General features: G+C 42.7%; 1 protein-coding gene across 1 annotated transcript in view; it reads left to right on the top strand.

Annotated features, from left to right (window-relative positions):
* Positions 1-13,172: 13,172 nt before the first annotated feature.
* ARFGEF3 (ARFGEF family member 3) overlaps positions 13,173-23,435 on the top strand; it is a gene marked incomplete at both ends in the record, with an annotated part of 88,593 nt that continues 78,330 nt past the window's right edge. Inside the window, 2 exons of the mRNA XM_082481902.1 lie at positions 13,173-13,257; positions 14,395-14,446. Of these exons, the coding sequence (XP_082338028.1) occupies positions 13,173-13,257; positions 14,395-14,446 (137 nt within the window). The remainder of the gene's footprint in view (positions 13,258-14,394; positions 14,447-23,435) is intronic.

The following is a 23,435-nucleotide window of genomic DNA, read 5'->3' as shown; positions in this document are numbered from 1 at the left end:
GAAAAGGCCAGAGGATGCGAGCAGTAGGGTAATGCAGAAGCAAGTCTGGGCAGTGGGTGAGAGCTTGCTGACAACAGCTCTGTCACCCTGTTTAACACCTTTCCAACGATGTAGGTAGGCTTCGGGGTTTGGGGTTGTAAGGGTTTCACTCTTCTCTTTTTTGAGGATGGGTATGCACATGTGTCTCAGCCCAGTTTAGGGTAACCAGATGGAAGTTACAAGTGAGCCAGTGTCTCCCTGAGGTATATGGAGAGTCCTCTTCACCCTACCCACAGTAGCAAAGCGAGCCTGCAGAGATTTCAGAAGCTGAGCTTGTGAGCCCAGCAAGCTTGAACCATCCGGTTAACTTTGACAAAGTGAATTAACATAGGAGGCATCCGCACATCTGGATGGGAGAGGATATGTGCTCTGTGAGCCTGCTTTGCCTACGGTGCGTTTCATCTTTTTGCCGGCTTAACGAAGGGGCAAAATCTTGACGTAATTGCAAACTCTTGACTACCTGAAAGTAGGGACTGCCTTCATAAAGCTCACCAAAAAAAGTACCTCAGTGTCTGTTTCAAATAGCTAGGCTCAACCAGAATTTAAACAGGAATAATAACACGAGTGTTCATGTATGACACATTAGGATACAATCAGGATGCACAGCCTGATTAAATCTTCAGACGGACTTAATCTCCTATGAAGATACTTTTATTGGGAGCCCATTAAAAAGCTGCTATGAATTCATTCTTTTGGCTGAACTGGCATAAGCACCTCAAAACATAGCAAGAGCTTTCCAGTTTCTTGAGTGTTAGGCTTTTGGACTCATCTCTCTGAAACACATAGTGGTTTCCTCTCCTCCAGTCATTTTATGGTTTTGGTTCTTTTTGAGGGGGGTGGGTGAGATATTTTTTGGTGCGCTAATACTGCAACAGTGAAGCTCTTCCCTCAGGCTAGTTTTATTTTGCGGACGTCTGAAACATTTGGGATCAGATTACATACTGGCAAGTAGGACAATGGCATTGCCATAATGAGCTGGAGGCTAATTTATAGGCTTTGCGGATGTGAATGCATTAGCATGCAAATCATGAGCAGCCCCTGCCTATAAATAAAAGAACTTACCTTGCCAAGAGATGGCTGTCCCAAAAATGTAATGAGTATTATAAATTATAGGCAGGTGTCAGATTTCAGCTTCCTTTGTATTCTTGTTTGTGCTTCTCTAAGGAAGCATTTAAAGATAAAATGTATAATACAATGCATGGCACAGGCCGTTATAATCTTCGCTGCCCAGTGCTGTTATTACCTTTTGCCAACTGCCACTCCTTCATTTGTTAAAAAAAAAGAGCTATTCAGATTTGTCAGCAACCTTGAATAATATGTTACTACATGGTAGTACTCCAAAAAGGAAGGATGAACTGTGCTTAATGCACTGAACTGTGGCTCAGGAGAAATTTTCTGTTCACAGCTCTTCCTCAGACTTTGTGTGTGGCCTCGGGCAAATGGTTTAAGCAGTCCATGCCATCATTTCTTTAGCTAAGAAATCAGCAAAATTAAAGTTTGTTTGACCTGTGCTTTCTGTTTAGAAAGTGTTTTGTGGTGAAGTCTGTCTTTATTGTCTCTCTGTAGAGGATAGTACATGTTGGCATATAGTGGGCACTCTTGGCAGCGGAAATAACAGCAAAAATAGCTTCTGAAGTTACAACTTCAGAAGATATTTAGGAATTAGCTCAAATCCTACGGGAGCAAAAATCTAAGGGGTGAGTATTTGTCTTTTGGAACTTGATGAAAAGAACTTAATGAGACTGCACTTACCGATGTGATCGGCTCTATCAAGCCATGAACACGTACAGTGCTGATGTCTATGACTTTGCCAGCTTCCTGCCACTGCCTACTTCCCCAAAACACCTTTTAATGACAGAAGACCAGAAGGAGCAACACATTCGTCAAAACACATTGCCTTGTGCAGGAGAGAATCCCAGAGTATCGCCTTCCCCCCCCAAAGGAGGAGCTCTACAGTGAGCTCACAGAGAACCACAAAATGGTTAACTTTTGCTGCTCATAGAGCTGCTCTTTTCTTCCTAAAGTCATATTTTTTTGAGGTCCCTTCCCGTGGAAGAAAAATCCTCCTGAAAGTGAAACAGGCCTGCTGGAGAGAAGGCCTACTGACAGCTTTGCTTATTTTATTGACATGTTACAGCAAGCTAAGCCTTTGCCATCTGCTCTGCCCCCGATTGTAAATGGAAAAAAAAAAAAAAAACAGCCAAACAAAAAGAACAAATCACAAGAGCATCAAGGAGATAAAAGTGATTTACCTGCCTGTATATGCTCTGCCAACAATGCAGCTTGCACTGAAGATGTTCTTTCTCATGATTCAGACACAAATCACAAGGAAAACAGTTCACACAGAACACAGTAAATTTCCTGCTGACCTGGAGTTTTCTTGAAGCAAACCTGACTCCACAAGAGGGTTCAATTGTACTTATATGAAATGATGTGAACTTTATGTAAAGACTGTCCTTAAATATTTTTTATATTGCTTGCAGCTCAGGCAATAAGGCACAATGGGGTGTGAATTATTTAAGGGATAATGGCCATGGTGGAGGAATGCGTGAGGCAATAAATGGCTTTTGTAGGTAACTGAACACCATAGCAAGGCTGTGAGATATCTGAGAAGCACAGAAGGCATTCATTGGAAATATGTTCCAGTGCCATGTTCAACAAGGAAAAAGTTAAACAAATACAAATTGTGTTTTTCGGGCCATGTGAGAATTTGGGTAACCTATGCAGCTGATTTGCTAGAGAACAACCATTAGAAAGCATTGATGTGAATAGATTAATAGGGCAAATAATTAGGAGGGGAAAAAAAGTTATGAGATTCAGCACACGCAGGTGTCAATAAAGATCATCCGTGGGAAGCTTACATTTTGCACTCTGTAATAAATCCTCATATTGACATGCAGCTTTGTTATATGGTATTCTTGCTGCACTGTTAAGCATAGATACAAAAGACATGAACCATCCATACAACATAACATAAATCACTGTAATGCCCATTTAAGGGTTTTCCCTTAAGAAATGAAATTATAATCTAATGTGTTGTATTCATCTGTGGAATGCCAATTCCTGTAGAACAGGATTCATTGTGAGCGTAATGGGGAAAGATCATTAATGAAAAGATTAACAAGCAGTATATCTATTCCTTGAATTTCTCTTTAAGTTAATTAAGTTAATAAAATGTAATTAGCATCCAGACATTTTATTTTCTCTTTGGATTATGAAACTAGAGACTCTAAATTGTGGTATATATATGCTTCAGCATAAAACAAAAAAAATAACCCTGCTTCTTCTGCTGGTGTAACTGTACTGGACCATCTTCTGTGACTTTGAAAGACCTGTGTCAGCTCACAGTTTTGCCAATACCTACGGTGGGTAACCTCTATTTACAGCAACAGCCTTTGAGAATGAAAGCAAAGAATACAGGAATTGCTGCTGCCCTCCTCAGAGGGTAGAGTGCACACACATACACTGAAGCATCTGGCAACTGCATGAAATATGTGAGGTGTGTTAACTTCTGTTATTGGGAAGAATTGTGGTAGCTACAGGACTTGCTTCCACTTCTGAAGGGAAATCCTATCACAGTGATTGACCCTTGCTGCAGGAAGGTGTGTCTTCATTCAGTGGCCAATAACAGTAAATTAATTTACAACATTTTGCACAAGGCTGAACGGAAACAAATGGAACTTCAGAGCTTAATTAAAATAATAAAAAAGAGACAATGATTTTTATTTGATATACTTTGTATTTATATATCCTCAGGCAACATGACTAAATCCTCTTATTCTGATATCTACATTGCCATTCATTAATGAATCGATACTCTGTCCTTCTGCACTATGAAGATCAGCTTACCCTCGACACGTGCAACTATTGGGCTAATTTGTTCCCAAATGAAGAAACTATTCCTGTTAGACTCTAGGTATTTAAGAAGATTGCCTAGAGCACATTACTCCGGACTGCATCCAGGCGGGTGAAATAAGTATTGTATCTGTAATATATATGTAATTTATAAAGTTGGCTGGCATTATAGGTGGGACTACCTTAAGGTTACCTGGCAACTGCCACAGTACAATCTCATTTTTGCTCACTTTGCCAAATACTAACTGGCGCTGAAATCTTCCATCTGGATGGGAGCAGGGGTGACTGCTTTGTATTTTGATCAGATTAGTTTCACTATTTCTAGACAAAAGAGAAAACATAATGTTTTGCCAATGTTAATACAATCTGATAACCTTTCTTTGAGAAGATGTACTGTCCCTGTTTGTTGTCATGAAGGATTAAAATCAAATGTATGAGTGGCTTATATATCAGGGTTATTCTTTTTGCTGCATTGTTGAAAGCTTGTCCAAATCTGTCCATATTTCAGAAAATCAGCCTACACGTGTTCAGTAAGGTCACTAGTTTTTATCAGCTAAAATCTCTGAAGAGTGTTTTTATCGTTATATGCTAATACTCTATCGTAATGTGCTAATACTCTAGTCTGTAAAGGACTAAACACAAGCTTTCCTGTATTTGTAAACCTGCACACCTGTAGGCAGTCATTAGCATGTGACGCAGGAGCTGAGAGCAAGCAGACTTGCTTATCTTGTACTGTAATGGTGTCTGTGTGACTTAGCAGTGCCCAACCTAGACATAAATTGGTTACTCACGTCCGAAATGGAGACTACTGCAGTAACACAGAGCTCAATCCAAGTTACTCTAACTTAATTCAGACTAGAATTGTCCCACATACAAGAACATGTCATCCAAGTCTAAAGATCTACAAAGGAATGGATTTCTTTTTTTATTTTTTTTTTAAGAGAAAAAAGCCATAGACGGAAGTGCTGACTGAGGTTAGACATTGGCAAGGGGCAAGGCTGGCTGACGCTCATACAAGCCAAACTGGCCTGGCAAGAAGTATGGGGCAGGAAGGCAGTGAGAATAGCTGAAAGCACCTGCAGATAGAGAGGTGACGTGATGAAGCACAGAGAAGCTAGGGCAGAACTGGGCAGAGTGAACAAGGAGCCTGGGACTGTGAGGAGGTATGAAGCTGGCTGAGCATCTAGATTTGATTGCAATGCACAGGCTGCACCTCCACATTCCTTTAATAGCTGTAATTTTGTGGTACATTCTAATGAAATACAAGAATATATGAGACAATAGCAAAGACAGATGAAAAAGAAAAGAGGACAGAGTCATCACGTCTTGTAAATTAGCTGTCAGGAAATCATAGCAATATTAATTTGGAGCATCTTTAATTCAAGCTAAACATCAAATGTTATTGTACATGCCTGAACATTCACTGGTGTTTAAATTTTACACAGAAGAACTTTTGTTTTAAGATCTAATGCATTTTTGTAAAATACTCCACATATACACAAAATCATTCTGAGAAATTAAGTACCTGAAAAGGCAAAAAGATACCCTGTCCTCCAATAAAAGAACAATCCTCTTCAGTCCAGTGGTCTGGCTTCTTATTATTCCTATCTCCCTATTCCTTCCAGGCCCAGGGAAAAAAAAAAAAAAAAAAAAAAGAAAAAGTAATGGGCAAACCAGTGCAGCTACTGTGAAGCAACCTAAGCTCTTACAGATCAAAGGAGAGAAAGCACATTGCAAAAGTAAAGGGCTATGGTAGAAAACACCCCCTCTTTCTGTGGCAGTGAGACCTGAAATCAGACAGTTTTGATGGTTGCAACTGTGGCAATAAAACATGAGGGAAAGGAGTTGCACAGGTCCAACCACGTACTGCTGAAATCAGTGAGGCTTACAGTAGTACTGAAAGCAAGGCTGCTGCTAGGTATGTTTAAGATCAAGCCAACGAAATACATTCACGCTGTATCCCTATAAATAGTCATTGTTCTTTAAAGGACCATCATTCTAATAATCTCCCAAACATTTTCATCTTTTTTTTTTCTTTCTGCTTACCCTATGGTATACTATACTAGTAGATAGCAAGGAATCCGGTATGACTACAAGAAACCAGATGAATCTGTAGCCTTAGTTATTAGATCCCTTTTTCATCGAGATTTTTCATTTATAGACTGAGTATATTTGATCTGGGAGTTACTAAAATCTGAACAGAGAACTCTGCAATGACATTCTTTGAAATCCCTTTTCAAAATACATGTTGGGAAACACTGTGTGTTTCTGCTAGATTTTCCATTTAATGTAAGAACAATTTCCAAAAGCCTTAAAAAAGATACATTTGGATAACAGTGCTCTCCCTCAAGCCTACAAAGCTGTGTGCTTGTATGACTATTGCTGTAATAAGAGCTTTTGTGTGGTTCAATATCCACTTAGCACTGGATTTTCAGATCCTGACTTTGAGGCAATTACTGTCTACTCTGAGCAAGTTGGAAGCTGAATTCTATACTATTCTGATTAGATTTCCAGAAAGTATATGCCAATAACAATCCGAGCATTGATTTCACATTGATTAATACTAATAGTGAAATATGAAAGGACATCACTGAATGTGCAAGTTCATTGGTCAGTTTATAGCAAACTGCTCTCTTGAAGAACATTCCAAGAAAGCCTCCAAGTATGTGACTATACCACAGGTCTTCTTACAGGTCGACTTTACTGTTAATTTGCAATTTAAGTGTCAAATTCAGGAACTCAGTCCTGTGCCCAGTCAAATGGCAGAGAGAGATGTATAAGTAATTGATAGTCTCCTAATTCACGTTGGAAGGATTTAACATGCTCTGCCTTTGAGATGATGAGAAGTAGTGTCTGCGGGGCCAAGAGCATATGGGGGCCTTACATCCTTTGGAGGAGCTTTTGGAGTCCAGGGCTTACCTTCCTTGAAATAAGTTCCTACATATTATTGTGAAGGAAAAAAGCACACTAAATAGGAACCAAAGTATGTTCTGGAGCTAACTTGCTTTCTTAATTCAGAACATTTTCTCTTTTAAATCTTCTAAGTTAGTCTTTAAAGTTGGCAAAATAGGCACCATTGACTAACAGAGTCAAACGACATCTCAGAGAATTCAGGGGCAGCATGGAGAAGAAAAGGGAGAATTTTTTTTTATGTTTAGTCTTTATATGTAAATATTATATAAAAGCATAAAAGGAAGGCTCTGGCTTGAATTTTGCCACTATCACATTGTAAAACTGACAACATTCCCCTGAAACCAGGGAGTTAATTTCAGATTGATCTATCTGTGGCAGAACAGAATTTGCAAATCAACACTATTAAATAAACGACTATCTAACCTGTCCCTTTGTGCTTCTCTTTACTTTGCACTGCACTTAACAAATTTAGGCATCTGTCACAGAGGAGCCATACATTAAAATATGAAATAGTGGCATGAAATTCTATCTATTTTAAAAATAGCACATTAGGTTGAAAACTTACACAATTTTATATTTTCTAGGAAAACTTTAGTAATTCAACTCATTTATTTACATGCTTAACACCAGGCAGGGTATGCAAATCACAGTCCATTTCCTGGCTGGCAGAGATATTGTTAGGTCTTGCTGACCTTTCTCAACTTCGCACCACAAGCACCAGACAGCTGTAGATACCACGATGTCCTTGTTTCCTCATAGCGAGAGAAAGTCAAAGGTCACAACAGATTTCAAAGCAGTTTATGGCCCCAAATACATATAATGCATTTGTAACTTTGAGTGACCTACATTTCATACATCTACACAACAAGTTATCAGTTCAGTCTCTTTCTAGACACAGATTCAGAGAGTTTGGTTTTGTCCATTTTGAATATTCCAAATATATGATGGCCAGATGGTACGATCCTGACTTTTGCATTCAGCCCTCCAATGTACTGCTGTTACACTTTTAAGATCTCTTTCCATAGACTAAGAGTATGGGAATTCCCTGGATTACAGGGAGAAAAATTGGACAGAAAGAGTCCTCTGAGATTTAGCTATCTGGCCAACTTGGAACTCTTGGGATATTAAGCTTAACTCCACAATTATTTGTAATTTCCTTTCCCCTTGAAGCCTTCTCAGTAGAGTCTGATGGAAGAAAGAGAGTTTTTATAGTTCAAATCTTCATGCCGCCTTTTTCCGTGTACTGACTCTTCTTTCCAAACTCTTGTATTTCAGGGTAAAGCAGAACTGGAAATGGTGCAGAGAAGCGCAATCAGTATGACCAAAGATCATATATGAAGATTAAATAGAATAGTCCACTGTAGACTGGAATAAAACCAGCTGAGGGTGGACATGCTTAATGCATACGGAATCACAAATGGCGAAGAGAAGGTGCATAGGAAATGCTTATGCAGTGTCTCTCATAGTACAAAAGCTAAGTAGCATCAAAAAACCAAGCAAAAAGAGGCTAAAATTGTATGAAAAGGTACTTTCTGTTGTTTGTGTGCAACTCAGCTGTGAAACTTGCTGCCACAGGATGGCTTTCAAAGTCAAAAGGTTCAAAAGGAATTCATAGAATTATAGAATCATAGACTGGTTAGAGTTGGAAGGGACCTTAAAGAGCATCTAGGGACAGGAATTAGAGAAGAAAAATCTGTCAGGTATTACTGAATACATAAAGATAAAACCGCTGTCTCAGGAAGTGCCTAGTCTGCAAATTAATAGAAACTGGGAGAGTTTACCAGAGGAAGGGGCACTATACTCTTTCTACCCTTTCTTTAAGAATCCCCAACTAACTTCTGTCAGAAATAAACTACTGTGTAAAAAGGACCTTGATCTGACCCAGAATAGCTCTTCCGCATTCCTGATACCCCCTTTGACTGCCTTTGCAATTCCGCAGGGAGATGAGAAGATGATGGTAGATTGATGGCAGTTAAGGGGATTTTTGCTTTTCCTCTGTCTTTGCAGAAAGCGTATCTCAGCAGGACCACAGACTATTGCCTCTTATTTCTATCGTGATATGGCTCTCAATACTTTACTTTTGCTTCAACTGTTCTTTACAGAATAAACAACATAAGGTTATGTTGAAAAGACATTCCTGAATATATGCTAGCTTTATTCACAGCTCCCACTCCAGAGGGTTTCTCTCCCTAACTGTAATCCTTCCTCTCAGCAGCACCCGCTGTAGCTGTGCTTTGCAGTGCTTTGTCTTTGTTCGGCAAGGTCATGCTGTGGAGGGTGCAGAAAGCAGCACCTGCTCAGGAACGGCTTCACCGACCACTCAGCTAGCTTCTGGTAACTCCCTGTGTAATCAGGCAAACAATGACAGATGCCACCCTGTCATCAATGGCGTGGTTACAGTCTAGACAACCAAAATTAAAACCAAACCCTGACAAGGGTCTTACTTGTCTGAGTCTTGCTGCCCTCTGGGAGAGAGAAGGGAGGGCAACCGCCTCTGGTATCAAGTGTCACGAAGGTGCTGGTGAGCCCACGTTCCAGCTACAGGTCTCTTCACTTAAAGTTTTTTGAGCGATTTGTCCTACAAAAGGGGAGTCACATGTACAGAACTTCCTGAGGAAAACCAAGCCCAAGCTGCTTTTGCAAGTCTGGCCAGTCCAGTCATGAGGATGCTTCTGGGAAAAGAGTAGTTTTGAAAAATCTGGCTAAGCGCCATTTTTGAACCATGGAACCTGTCATTACAACGTATTTCTTAGTATTTTGTAATTAAACTGGAAATTCTCAGGGACACAGCCCATCTTTTTGGTCCTCACTGTCGAGTGCCTACGGTGTACAATGAGACCTTGACCAAGCACATTGATAAAATGGCCGATACACGAGTGATAATGACTAACAGCAAATATATGGGATCATCTAACAGTCTCACATGCCTTTGTCTCATACTTTCCCACTGTACATTTGGTTCTTTTTTAGGATCTCAAAGACTAGAGTGGCAGGGCAGGTGTGTGCGTGGGCAATATTGCTATTTGCTATGGGAAGAGATTTAAACCAGTACCACATTGTCTTCCTTGGCTCTGGAAGGAACAGAGCGATAGCAGAATGGAGATCTCTGAAGGGAAGCATATGCTGCTCCTTAACTCTGCTTACTAGCCTAGACGGGGAGTTGTACTAATACAACTCTATCATTCTGGGTATCTTGAGTAGCTTGTCTTTGCTTATGCACTTCTTGGCTGTGTTCAGAGCTGTGGATGTATTCTGGGATATAATCTCCATTCACATAATGCAAAAGACCAGTAGCACTGCCTGGTGAGAGGCACAAAAGCACGCTGTATATCTGCCCCTGCATCTTAGTTATATATAACTACTGCATCCTGCAGATACTAGATCTTCATAGGATCCTTCTGACTTCCAGTGGGACAAGGCTTGAGCTGTGCAGGGTATCAGCATAGCTGAGTCCTAGGCAGCTTTCAACAGCCAGGACATGGCAAGGACTTATGAGCTGTAAGAGTGATCACAGAAAGCTCAGTTGTCTCTTCGTGGCAGAAGACAGGAGGTTTCTTTGCCATTATCCCTACTCTGTGCCTGGATTTCCAGCTCTTGTGTCATTCTAGACCACTTGCCTTGAAGAGGAGCCCAAAGCACATGATTAAATGTGACCTCCTCCCTGTGTGAAGCGCATTCAGTGACTGACTTCCAGCAGGACATATTTTATTTATGTATTTATGTGCTTACTATAGACAACAGAGACAAGGATTGATGGACTCCTGTTCATTTGAAGATGGAAGGCCTCACATGAAAAGTGTCAACAAGCTGACTCATGGTACTCTGACATAAATGCGCTCGGGAAGATTCATCATGGCTTACTTGTTTTTCCATCTGCATAACCTTATAGGCAGACCTAAGGATGCTCTAGGGACCTTGAATATGACCTTTGTTTCTCAATCGGCTGACATAACTACTGGGAAGAAGTGTTCAGCAGTACAGAATACATTTTTCTTGAAGACATTGGACAGTGAGTGAAACACAAATAAATGCAAATCCTGATTCAGTGACATCAGCATCTATGAAAACACTGTAGCTCTGGTGAAAGTTTCAGCTGCAAACGGCTTCCTGTAGAGATCACAGAGAAATTAACTAGTGAGCTGATGATGCATATAGCTAGAAAATAATCTAAAATTCAAAATTAATTCAGTTTCATCGGTGGCTTCCTGAAAATAAGCAATTAGTTATTTACTATGAATAGACACATATTTACCTTCTAGTTTTCTACGGGTCCAAATGATCTCTGATATCGTTTCTATATTAAAAATACCTCAAATGCCATCACAGTCGTCTTTGGTTTTCCCCCCAGGAAAAAAAAAATCAGACTTGAAAAGATAGAAACCAACCCCCCTGCTCATTTCCACTAAGCACATCACAGAATAGAGAGGAAGCACATAGGTGGGAAACAATTCATCATGACTTCAATTTGAGCCTTGACTTATAGCATCATGCTTCACTTACAACCGTGGCCACTAGCTATTACCAGTTGTTCATACCAAGGAAAGTGGCAGAGCATGGTCAGAGATAAAAAACTTTGGGGAAACTACTTCCAGTTTCTTAGAGGCTGGTTTAAGTCCTGGAATTCAAAGCTTAATGGTCTTTCTTTTAGATTTTTTTTTCTTTTAATCCTTAGTATTGTAGCTCTAGGCATTCCCTATCCATCTCCAAACCTTTCTGGCATCATTCTAAATCCTTTTCTTCAGACACGAGTTTTACACTCTGGCCTTAAAATGCAACTATGGATTATGCATTCATTATACTTCCGAACACAAGCAGGATCAGCCCTTGTAAGTATTTGGATAAAGGACAGCCTTTGAAAGCCCAATATCCTATGGGAAATGCTATGGCTGATTCACCAGGTGCCAATATTCTGTCTGGTAATTCACAATTGGTACTCTTCCAATTAGCAGTAGGAGACATAACCGCTAATACCGCCAGCTGCTACCTGGACTGCTTGTCTTATCTGCTGTCTTTTTCTTTTCGTATCCTGTTTGTCCTTTTGTATCTTTTGAGAGTTATTCTACAACAGGACAACAGGATTAAAACACTCAATTAACATTAACTGATGCAGTCACGAAAAGGGCAAGCAGCCTAACCAAGAGATAAGGCAGGGAAACAACAAACTGAAGAAGGCAGCAGTTTTGCTGGGTAGAAAGCATTTGGGGCCTGAGGAGGAAGGTCTGAGCGAGCAGAGCGGCTGCTCTGTCTCCCAGGGGCTGCCTCGTTGGGGGAACACAGGGGTGCTAGTGATTCTCAAGGCACAGGCGAGTAGGTCGAGTCATGACCTTCTGCACCTGCCAGCTGGGGAGAAAGGCATAGATCCTGCAGGGCTCATAGCCATTTGTTTGATCCCGCTGTTTTCAGAGGACGGTATGCAGCCCTGACTCCCTGCATCCCTCCCCGTGTGGCTCCTAAGGACGCTGCGGGAAAGAAGGGCTGCCCTGCGGCAGGGCTGCAGGCAGAGAAGCGCCGGGCTGCCGGGGCTGGGGAACGAGAATGCAGCCCTGCAGGCCCAGGCCGCCATCAGCAGCGGGGCGGCCGGGCGGGCCCAGGAGCAGGCCCCTGCCTCAGGCCTGCAAAGCCCAGAAAGGGGCTCCCAGCCCCGGACGCGGGCACGCCGCCCGACCCCGCGAGTCCGCCGGCTGCAACCGCGGAGCCTAAACCGCGGGCAGACACCAAGCCCACCCTCCTGCCTCCTGGGGGCAGCCGGGCAGGGGCTGCCGGCGCCCCCCGCCCGCCGGTCGGGCCGCCCGTCGCCATGGCAACCGGCCAGGCCGCAGCCCGCCTGCCCGCGCCGTGTTCCTCCCTCCGGGGCGGCTGCCGAGTCCGGCGGCGACGTCCCCTGCTCCGCTCCGCGGGTTCTTTACGGCCGGGCGGCAACCGCTGCCGCCGCTGCCTCTTTCCCCCGGCGCCGGGAAGGGACTCCCCGCGCTCCAGGGGTGGGGAGAGACCGCAGCCGCCGGGCTGTACCCGCGGCGGGCGGGGCCAGGCCCGGCCCCTGCCCGGCTGCGCCACCGGGGCCTGCCCAGGGTGGGAGAGGAGGAGGAGGAGGAGGGACTCTGCAGCGGCAACAACTGACGTGTCCCCGCCATGGAGCTCGGCGTGATTCATCAGCGGCGGCGGGGCGGGAGCGGGGTGCCGCGCACCTTCCCCGCGTAGGCACGGTTGCAGCGGGGGCAGCCCCGGCACGGTTCTGCCGCCTGCGCCGCCCTCCTCCTCCTCCTCCTCCTTCTCCTCCTTCTCCTCCTCCTCCTCCTCCTCTTCTTCCTCGCCGCCTGCTTCTCTGTCCCTGCGGCTACGCGGGGATCCCGGGGGGGGGGGGCAAGATGGAAGAAATCTTGCGAAAGCTGCAGAAGGAGGCGTCGGGGAGCAAGCACAGGGCCATCAAGGAGAGCTGCACCTGGGCCATCGGTAAGGGGCGGGGGGCGCGGGCAGCGGCGCCGGGCGGACCTCGGGGGAGCGGAGCGGGACATGGCCCGGCCGTTCCCGTAGCGGTGCGGGGCAGAACCTCCGACGGGGAGGTTTGGTGGCGGGCGGGGGCAGCGACACCTCAACAAACTTGTTCCGCGCTGAGCCGCCGGCGGGCGGGGAGGGACCGGAGCGCCTCGGGCCGTTCAAAATGCCCGGGAGCTCCGGGCTGCTGGAAGGGGCCGTGGCACAGACTGGCGGTCCCGGAGAGCATCCCTGTCCCCCGCCAACCCCGCCTCCTGTCTCTGCTTCGTGGGTCTTGCGAGGCAGAGCGGGGTATCGGTAGGTATCAGTTTCTGTGTATGTTGGGGGGGATGTCTTTTCTTTAAGAGACCTCCCCCTCTTGCTAAATCATCGTAAAAAAAACCTCCAGTACAGTTTTCACTGCTGGCTTACGTTTGGGCATTTATTTTAAAAGATGGATTTTTTTTTTTTTTGACTGGATTCCATGAGCTCTTTTATCCTTGCTGTGTAATGGAAATAATGATCAATAAAATGAGTTCTTCTTCTAAGGGAATATGAGCTTAGCTACATTTCAGCATCCACCCATTTTCAGAGGTTGGCTGTGACTTGAAGTGCTTTTGGCACTGACTACCTGGAGCACTAGTCACCAAGACCCTTAACTTAGGTCATCATAGCTGTGATACTTTAAATTGCTTTAAATTTTTATTTTTCATCCACACATTGTTACAGCAATCTGTGGTAGTTCATACCTGTTGCTGTCTTATTGCTGGCCTTTCAGCTTGATGTTCCATTAATTCTGTGTTACCCTCGCACAGCAGCCATGCTAATATCCTCTATACTGTTGCAGTTTTAGTATATGTGCTGCCAAAGTGCTAATATGTGAAAGGGAGTTCACTGAGGAAAAGATAGTACTAGGTGCCTTCTCATTGGGTACCCAGTATCCTGATAGATGCATACAAATCTTTGGAGACTTGGAGCAGCAGTGGTGGTTGTTCTGTCAGCTGGAGTAGGTATAAACTTTAGAATCATTGGTTCAGAGATTGTAGTCAGATGTATTTCTATGGTTGAACTCAAAAGTTTCTTTTAAAACCCCTATTGTTTCCTTTGGTTATACAGAAACGTTGGATTCTCCTGATGCTGCTATTAAGATACCTCCATATCAGCTAAGGTAAGAACTTTTAATGTTCCACCCTATGGAGCTGTATGTGTTAAATTGCAGTAAAAATCTGAATTAAAAGTGAGGTAGAGAGGAAAGGGCTGAATCTATGTGATTTCGTTAGTTTGCAATTATACATATCTAGGCTGGTGGCAATGGATAATTTGCTGATGAGCCCTGGACCTCCAGCCATGAATGAAATGTAAGGAAAACTGTTAAAATGGGCATGACTATGTATAATGGTGGCAGTTGGCTAGAAAGGAGGGCTGTCTTATGGTTTAAAGAGTTTTCCTTCTAAATTACAGCCTTCAGTATAAGTGATGATGCTTCTCAGTCTTCTCCGTGTGTTTGTTTTCTTTTAAATCTAGATCTTTTTTTTTTGTTTGCTGAAAAGAAATATTCTAGAAACTAAAAGGTTATATCATTGTGTAGCTAGGACACTGGGTAGGAACTAAAATAATACAGTTTCTATGCCTACTTCTTCCTTTAGCCTGCTAGATTATTTTGAGAAAGCCTTCTCCCTTCTTCCTTTCTCCATTTGTACACCTATAAGATGGGAGAGGTGGTACGGCCCTCATTTGTAGAGCTGTTTAATATCTCATTTTGGAAATTCTGATTGCTATGGAGAAAGTAAATAGGCAAAATTATTCACTGTCCCTTCTGACAGAACCATTAGAAAGCATCAAAAGAAACTAACAAATGCGCTGTTCAAAACAGGAGGACGCTGTTTCACACAGCTTATTGTTAAGGTGTGAAATGCCTTATTCGGGAATGTAGTGGAGGCTGAAAGTTTGTGTGGGTTCAAAAAGCACCTCAACAAATCAATGGAAGAAATTCATTTAAGTCTATCAGATGTAAAGGTACCCCTTATTCAGAAGTACTTTAGTCAGAGGTGATTGAGTTTGTAAGAGAGTATGAAGGAGTGTTGCTATAAATTTGGCCTGTCCTGTAGTCCTCCTAGATATCCACTATTAGCTGCTGGCAGAGGTGACACGTTTTTACCACAATATTACTCTCCTGGGAGTATTTTTATTACCTCATTACTCCCCATCGCTTCTTTCAGATATGCTTGGTGCAGTTTTGTGCAAGGAAAATCAGGGATTGAAGAGCTAGTTATTCCAGAGCAGTCACCAAATAGGCAAGTAATAAGAGCAGTTCTGCTGCTGCTCTAAGATCCTCTCAGCTGCAGTCCACAAGGGGCTTCAAGTCAATGGGGAATGGATGTAGCACAGGTCTGACATGACCAGTGCCAGACATATGCATTTCTGACACAGGTTGAACAGCTGGATGAGTAATTCCCAGTAGCTCCATTAGAATTATATTATGTTTGCTTGGCACTGTGGTTGGAGAAGACTTTGCTCTTTATCTTCCCATTTATCACCTTTCATCTTTAATGCAGCGTATCGTCTCTGTTTTTAAGTTCTATTTTCATTCCCTATGAATTTGTTACTTAGCTGTTACCACATTTCTTGCTTTTTCACTTGCCTACTGCCTCCTTACAGATATGCCTGCCCTTTTCTCTTCTTCCTCCAGTGTTCTTAATGTTGTATTTTAGTTGTGTGGTTGGTTTTTTTTCCACTGTAAGTCCTAATCTTTTCAAATAAAGCTAATACCTTCACAGGTGTAGCTATGATGAAGTAAGGTCTTACTGTTAGATGTGTCAGCAGCGATGCACTCAGTATTACTGGTTGTTTTACAAAATGGAGGGTGCACTAGAGAATTTGAATAAAAGCTTTGGTTGTGAGATCCTTGGTATGCTTCTGCCACACAACCTCAGACGGTGTGGGAGATGTTGCTGTCACAAGTGCTCTGACCTTACTCTTCATTCTCTGCTAACAAGCTACTGCCAGACCTCAGATGTGCACACTGAGCCACATCTTGGGCTGGAGTTTGCCTGCATGATGTGCAAATTAGATAAAAGTTCATTGTTGCTTGGTATTTTTTAAAGAACAGCACTGTGACAGCTTGGTTCCTAACACTGTAAAAGAATAGCCTTGAAAACAGATCAATGGCAATGACCAGAAATACAGCCAAGATGGGTGCAGGATGGAGAATCCTGACCGTGTCCCTTTCCTGCTTTCATCTTGATCAGGTGCAGATTGCATCATCTGCTGTAACACAGATCAGCCCCTGGCTGCTCATTCACTTTGAATCTGCCATTCACCCATTCTGCTGTAATATTGTTGGGTGTAGTAGTGGAACCTGGGGATATGGTCCAGCATATTCTGTGATACTAGAGTTAGAGTGCAGGTATGTATCATCTTTCTACCAAGTGACCCTAGTCCACAACTCAGATCTGAGATCCATAGTGGTAACATACTGAAAATATTAAAGGCAGTGTGCCAAATAGTTCTGGAGAAAAATAAGTATTTGTGAGGTCTCTTCCAAGAGCAGCAGCTGAATGAGTGTTTAGAGTACTGCATGGCATGGAAAATGTTCTAGCTTGTTTAGTAGGAAAGTTTGGTGTGCCCTTAGAATACGCTGAATACAAGGAGAGTATATCAGCACTTACCTACAGTATGTTTGGGGAAGTTAATGATCTAGGGCACATCTATACTGCATAAGAATGGGGGACAGATTCATGATCTGCCATGTCCAGTTGAGATAGATGCTGGCTTGGTTTCAGAAATGGTGAATCTAGTAAGTACCCCAATCGGTATTGTTTCTATTTCTCCACAAAGCAGCTTCCACTAGCAAGTTGTGCTGGTGTTACTGCTGTTTAACAGGGTGGCCATCCCCTTACTTTAGTCCCTTTCCTTCTGGAACCGAAGAATGAGGTCTGCTTACAAGAAAGAGAAGGTGTAAACTGCATACTCACTTTTTTTCCCTTTAAAAAGTTAAAAGCCACTTGCTGGTTTTGAAACTACAGTTAAAGGTGGGTAGATGTTCTTCATAATGGTTTCTTTTAACACGTTGATCCTAGAGTGAGAATGGGGAGGACAAGTTATCTCTTTGCATTTCCTCAGACTATGACTAGTTGAATTCAGAGGTTTTTACATGTGTTGTATCAGCTACGTGCTTATCTCCACCATACCGTTGGAGTAAATTACTTCTATGTTCTGACTTGCTGCTGACCTATCCATGTCTTCCTCTCTTGTGTTGGGCTTCTGTTACTGAACACCAGGCAGGCCACGTGATAGTTTCCTGAAGTCTGTGCAATTAATTAGGGGGTTCAGCTGTAGCATTTGTACGGAGGCTGTTTCCAGCACTTGTCCAGTCGCCATTTAGATAGCATGTGCTTGCTATGTTTGGGATCACCTGGGGTACTTTTGCCCAAGGGAGTACAGTGACTGGACATTCAACCTGGAATGTCATTCTTTAATTAGTTTAATAGAGATCTGTTGAGTATATCTTCAGGGAGCTAAATGAGACTATTTTGCTGTTCAGCTTGCTTTGATGTTAATTGGACTTATGAATCCAAATCCCAGTTAATGACCTTGCATATTAATTCTAGTGAAGGGCATTATTTAAATGTCTCACTTCCTAAAGAAATACAAATCTCCAACAAATTCATACTTCCCCACAGAGTCCGGTTGGCTCTGCCTTGAGATAGGAATATATGTGTGCTTTTTCAGTACTTTACATTGCAATCAGACTATTGAGCAAGAGTATGGAGTTGTAAAGAAGATTAAAGTAGACCAGGATGGAAATGACCTTAAGTCAGTTCAAGGCTTTGCCATAGATGTCCTGTGAATTCTTGAGAAGGGAGAGTCACGAAACCCATTGGTAACCAGTCCATTGTTGCCTGCCTAGTATGATGTTTGTCTCTGAAGAACAGCCGTTGTGAAAATTAGACACACACATATATATATACTAAATATATACTAATATAATACTCATATATACTAAATGCTTGAGGAGGCTGGATGGATGACTTATAAATAATGAATTAGATAAAAGGAATTGATGTGGTGTTTTAATTGGTGAATTGATCACATGAAAAATAGCTTAATGTTGTCTGCCAGCAAACAATTGTTTGCTGCTAAGTTGGGCCACATTCACTTCAGTATTTTCAAGGTGACAAATTCTGCCCTAAGGCCAATCACCTACACTGACCCAGTCTTTCTTCTTGGCTAAGTCCTGGCCAATTTCTCCATTGTGATTTTAGAGGCAATCTATAAAAGGTAACTGAACAGACACAAGAAATAAGCCTTGAAAGAAAATGTTGGAACACAGCAGTTTAATACTCATGAGGATTTTATACATACCAGAGAATAAGAGACTACACAGCACTTGCAAATCACATAGTGCATTGAAAAAACTTGATTATACTAGAATTTCTTGGAATGCTTTATGCAATTAAGTCATGCCTTATAGGCTATATAAAACTTACATGGACTTGGTGTTGTAGAGAGGAGGTTGGTTGGGCCTTCTGAGGGAGGCTGTGGCTTGGCGAGTAGTTTAGCTGTTGTGTTTTGGTGTTTCTGTCCTTGCTGGAACCTGGAATATAATACACAGAATATCTTACTATGTCCCTGCCATTCTTCATTAGGATTTTTTTTTTTGCTATCCTAAAGTTCTCATACTTCTAAGACATTTCCTGTAATTTCCAGGTCTTTCTACTATCCTGTCACTGCTTTTCTTTTCTTCTGACCAGAAGAAGGCAAAATATATTTTTGCCCTTTTGTCAGTGTAGTGGAAGCATCACTGCAGACTTGAGTTTGAGCTGTTCTGTGGCACTTGTCTCTTTACTCTCGGAGAAATGTGACTGAGTGCAGAAGATGCATAGGCAAGATTTGCGATAGCATAAATTGCTGTTCATGCCAGCTTAAAGTTTCCCCTGTGGGCTTTAAAGTAATTGCCATGAGACTTGTTGATAAGTGAAAAATTCTGGCACAGTAACTGATGTAATTTACATTCCTTCTTCAAAGATGAACCAGAAGGGCTTTCCAAATGCTTACTTATCTCTTCAGCATATCTGTACATGGCACATCTCTGTACCAAAAAGTTGCAGAAAGTAATTGAAATCAAATGGAGGTACAGGCTTAAGCCTTCAAGGCACAAATTCTGGGTGCCTAATCAGAGAGATATGGGTCTTGGCTTTCAGAGTTGCTAAGCGTTTCCAAGTCGTCTTTGTGTTGGTAGCAGTTCTTATGTTCATTACTGGAAAGGCTTGCGTCCCTCTGGTATTTACTGCCTGCTCGTGGCTTGGATGGGTGTCCTCTTCACTGGGTAAAAAAAACTGGCTGGAAAGCTGGGCCCAAAGAGTGGTGGTGAATGGAGTGAAATCCAGTTGGCAGCTGGTCACGAGTGGTGTTCCACAGGGCTCAGTATTGGAGCTGGTTCTCTTCGATATCTTTATCAATGACCTGGATGAGGGAATTGAATGCACCCTCAGTAAGTTTGCAGATGACACCAAGCTAGGCAGAAGTGTTGATCTGCTTGAGAGTAGGAAGGCTCTACAGAGGGATCTGGACAGGCTGGATCAATGGGCCGAGGCTATTGGTATGAGGTTCAACAAGGCCAAGTGCTGGGTCCTGCACTTGGGTCACAACAACTCCATGCAGTGCTACAGGCTTGGGGAGGAGTGTCTGGAAAGCTGCCTGGTGGAAAAGGACCTGGGAGTGTTGGTAGACAGCCAGCTGAATATGAGCCAGCAGTGTGCACAGGTGGCCAAGAAGGCCAACAGCATCCTGGCCTGTATCAAGAATAGTGTGGCCAGCAGGATTGGGGAAGTGATCGTTCCCCTGTGCTTGGCACTGGTAAGGCCCCAAAGTACTGTGTTCAGTTTTGGGCCCCTTGCTACAAGAAAGCCATTGAGGTGCTGCAGTGTGTCCAGAGAAGGGCAACGAAACTGGTGAGGGGTCTAGAGAACAAGTCTTATGAGGAACGGCTGAGAGAACTGAGGTTGTTTAGCCTGGAGAAAAGGAGGCTGAGGAGAGACCTTACTGCTCTCTACAACTACCTGAAAGGAGGCTGTAGAGAGGTTGAGGTCGGTCTCTTCTCCCTAGTAACAAGCAATAGGACAAGAGGAAACAGCCTCGAGTTGTGCTATGGGAGGTTTAGGATGGATATCAGGAAACATTTCTTCACCAAAAGTGTTATCAAACGTTGGAACAGGCTGCCTAGGGAAGTGGTGGAATCACCATCCCTGGAGGTATTTAAAAGATGCGTAGAGGTGGTGCTGAGGGACATGGTTTAGTGGTGGTTTTGGCAGTGTTAGGTTGATGGTTGGACTTGATGATCTTAAAGGTCTAGATGATTCTATGATTTCATATTGGCCTTTCAAAAATAGCCAGTGTTTCTGGAGATTTGACCTGGAAAGTCAGAAGCCAGTGTTGAGCAGGGTCCTCTGTAAGAACTAGCTTAGGTCCAGTTCTGTCTCTCCTGTTTGTGCCATGCTGCTGTTCATCTTGCAGCTAGTTTTTGAGAGCAATTTGTGAACTTCAGGAAGACATGCAATGAAGAACAGTCAGGAACAGAAGTAAGCCTTAAACTGAGCTGACCTCTGAAATATCTATCCTCCTCGCATTTGTTTTTTCCTGTAGTCATGGGAATTTGGGGATGAAATTGGTAGTTCTACCCTGCCATTTATTTTTATGTCTCTAGCTTTGCGTTTGGCATACTTCTTGAGAAGTAGCTTCAGCTTATAAACTCTTAAAAAAACCAACATGCTCACTCATTTTAGCTTACATGTGCTCAACAAATGATAAAAGCAGGAAGTGTGGTGTGATCATCACCAAACATCCAATGCCATAGAGACTTTCAATCCACTTAGCTTTGCAGATAATTCATCCACTTAAAGAATCTTGAGGCTCGGGATGCATTTTGGCTTCTCCATTGTGAAGAAATATTTGTGATTTCATCATTTCATTCTTCTCCCATCTATTTTGTTCATCATTTCTGTTAGTTTCTTTCTACTGGGAGAGAGTAGATAGGGAAGCTGATACATATGTATATAGCAAATCCCCAACCAGAAAAAAGGAGTGGGGAGGGAGAAATTACTATCTCTGATGTTTTGTTGCTTGTTTTTTTTTTTTTTATTTTTGGGGGGGGTTGGGGTGGGGTGTGTGTTTTTAGTATACTTACCTCTATTTTACTCTTTCTCATTTTTAAAACACTTTGCTTCCTGCTTTTGCTGCCACAACCACCTGGCATTAAGTGCTCCTGTCCTTTCCTTCTGAATCTGACTGCTGGATATGTGACTCATGCTGCTCAACCATTACACAGTTGCTATCTGGCATTCAGCAAGTGGATGATGAGGTCCCTGGCAGGCATCTGGCCAAGAAGAGATTCTAGTTGCAGTGTGGACTGCTGAGCTGCATCTCCTGTGTTGGCAGTTTACAGGCTGGATCCAGACTTTTGGTGGCATTTACATAGCTCATTTGGTGTTTTGAATGGCATGTATGCTCTGGTCTTGATTTAAAATGTTACGTTCCTTGTTCTAATATTGGGGGGTGGGTAGGAGGAGGGGATTCATGTTTAGAAAGGCAGTTTGTCACTGTCTGAGATAGTATTTGGATCAATCCGCATGTTTAATCTGGGAGTTGCAACTGGCCCTATTTCTCGTCCTATGGGCAGGTATTTTTATCTCAGCAGAACTTTGCATCTGTTCTGGAACCCCAAAAGACAGCAGTGCTGGACAGGAAAGGGGTGTGTAGGGTCAGTTTCCATCATGCGTCTCTGAGCTCTTGCTGTCAAGACAAGATTCCAAAAGTGTTGGAAGGCTTCTAGATCTAGGAGTCTCTAAAAACCTGTCAGCCTGGGGTTATGGCTCTTGAAGGTACCAAAGAAGGTTTGGTATTGTCATGTGAAAAGGCGAGTCATTTCTGAAAGATTATTTCTGTTACTCTTATTTGTGGATTTGGGGGTGTGTGTGTGTGTGTGTTGGTTTTTTTGTTGTGTTTGGTTTTGTTTTGGTTTGGTTTTTTTAAAGAGCGGTGCTTGCCATTTCTGAAACTAACTTTCTGCCCTTCCTGACATTCTTTGTAGTAGTGAACCTCAATATTCACTACTGCTTTGGGTCTTTGTTCCTTTTATGGGTTCTTCTGAAAGTCCATTTTAGATTTGTGACAAAAGCCCACACTGTGCTTACTGGTTTGGCTGGGCTAGAGTTGATTTTGTTTGTAGGAGCTGGTAGGATGGGAGTGTGGAGCAGCAAGGTGGGGTTAACCCCCAACATACAATTACTGTGGGATGTATGCAATTCATTCAGTACAGGAATAGCACCAATAAAAGATGAGAGCAGCCATAGTTTTGAATGTTTGTCTAATTTATAACAACAAATGCAAGTGAAATATTGACCTAAGGGTCTAAGGATGATAATGGGATAACAGTGTGTATGTTTGTTTTAAACATCTGATCACTTCTAGTGCTTGCAAAAGAGAAGAAAGGGAGAAAGTTGGAAGGCTGTTGATAATTGCCTTAGAGAATGAAATATGGTTGGGTGGGGAAACTAAGGGTTGGGAGAAGTGGCACTGGAACGAGAGGACTGTTTTCCTCCTAAATGAGGCTTGACTCTGCTGTGCTCTTTGTGTGATGCTGTGCGAGTCATGACTTTTCTTTGTTTTGAAAATGAAGGAGTGAGTGGGAATAATGAAAGTATTTTCGCACAGTTTTTTTTGTTTACATTCCATGAAAAGTAACAAAGCTGCAGGAAATACACTACCTTTGGTTTCCTTGAGTGTTTGTTTGCTTAAGAAATTGAATATGCTAAGGTGCAGTGAGTATAAAATTATATAATGCATTACAAATGTAGCAATATTTTTAACAACAATCCTTTAGGTCTGTCAAGATTTAGCATGGCACTGCTGTGAAAGTTGAATGGAATTGCAGATTGCAGCATTAACCTTCAAAATGTAACTAGTAATGACCAGAAACATACCTCATCCTCCCATCATCCTCTTCATCAAACTGCTTTGTAATTAACTCTAGGCCATCCAGCTGTAATGGCGAAAATAAGGTCATTTGGAAGATATCTGTGCTATAGTACCTCTGTGTCTTTTCTGTCCCCTCAATCATACCCCATCCCAGCATTGTAAAAGTTCTCCTGATGGAAGTT

Source organism: Vanellus vanellus (genome assembly GCF_965231255.1).
Source record: "Vanellus vanellus genome assembly, chromosome: 3".
In the NCBI taxonomy this organism is placed as follows: domain Eukaryota; kingdom Metazoa; phylum Chordata; class Aves; order Charadriiformes; family Charadriidae; genus Vanellus; species Vanellus vanellus.
Note: the sequence above shows the minus strand (reverse complement) of the source record. Positions and strands in the feature narration are given on the sequence as shown.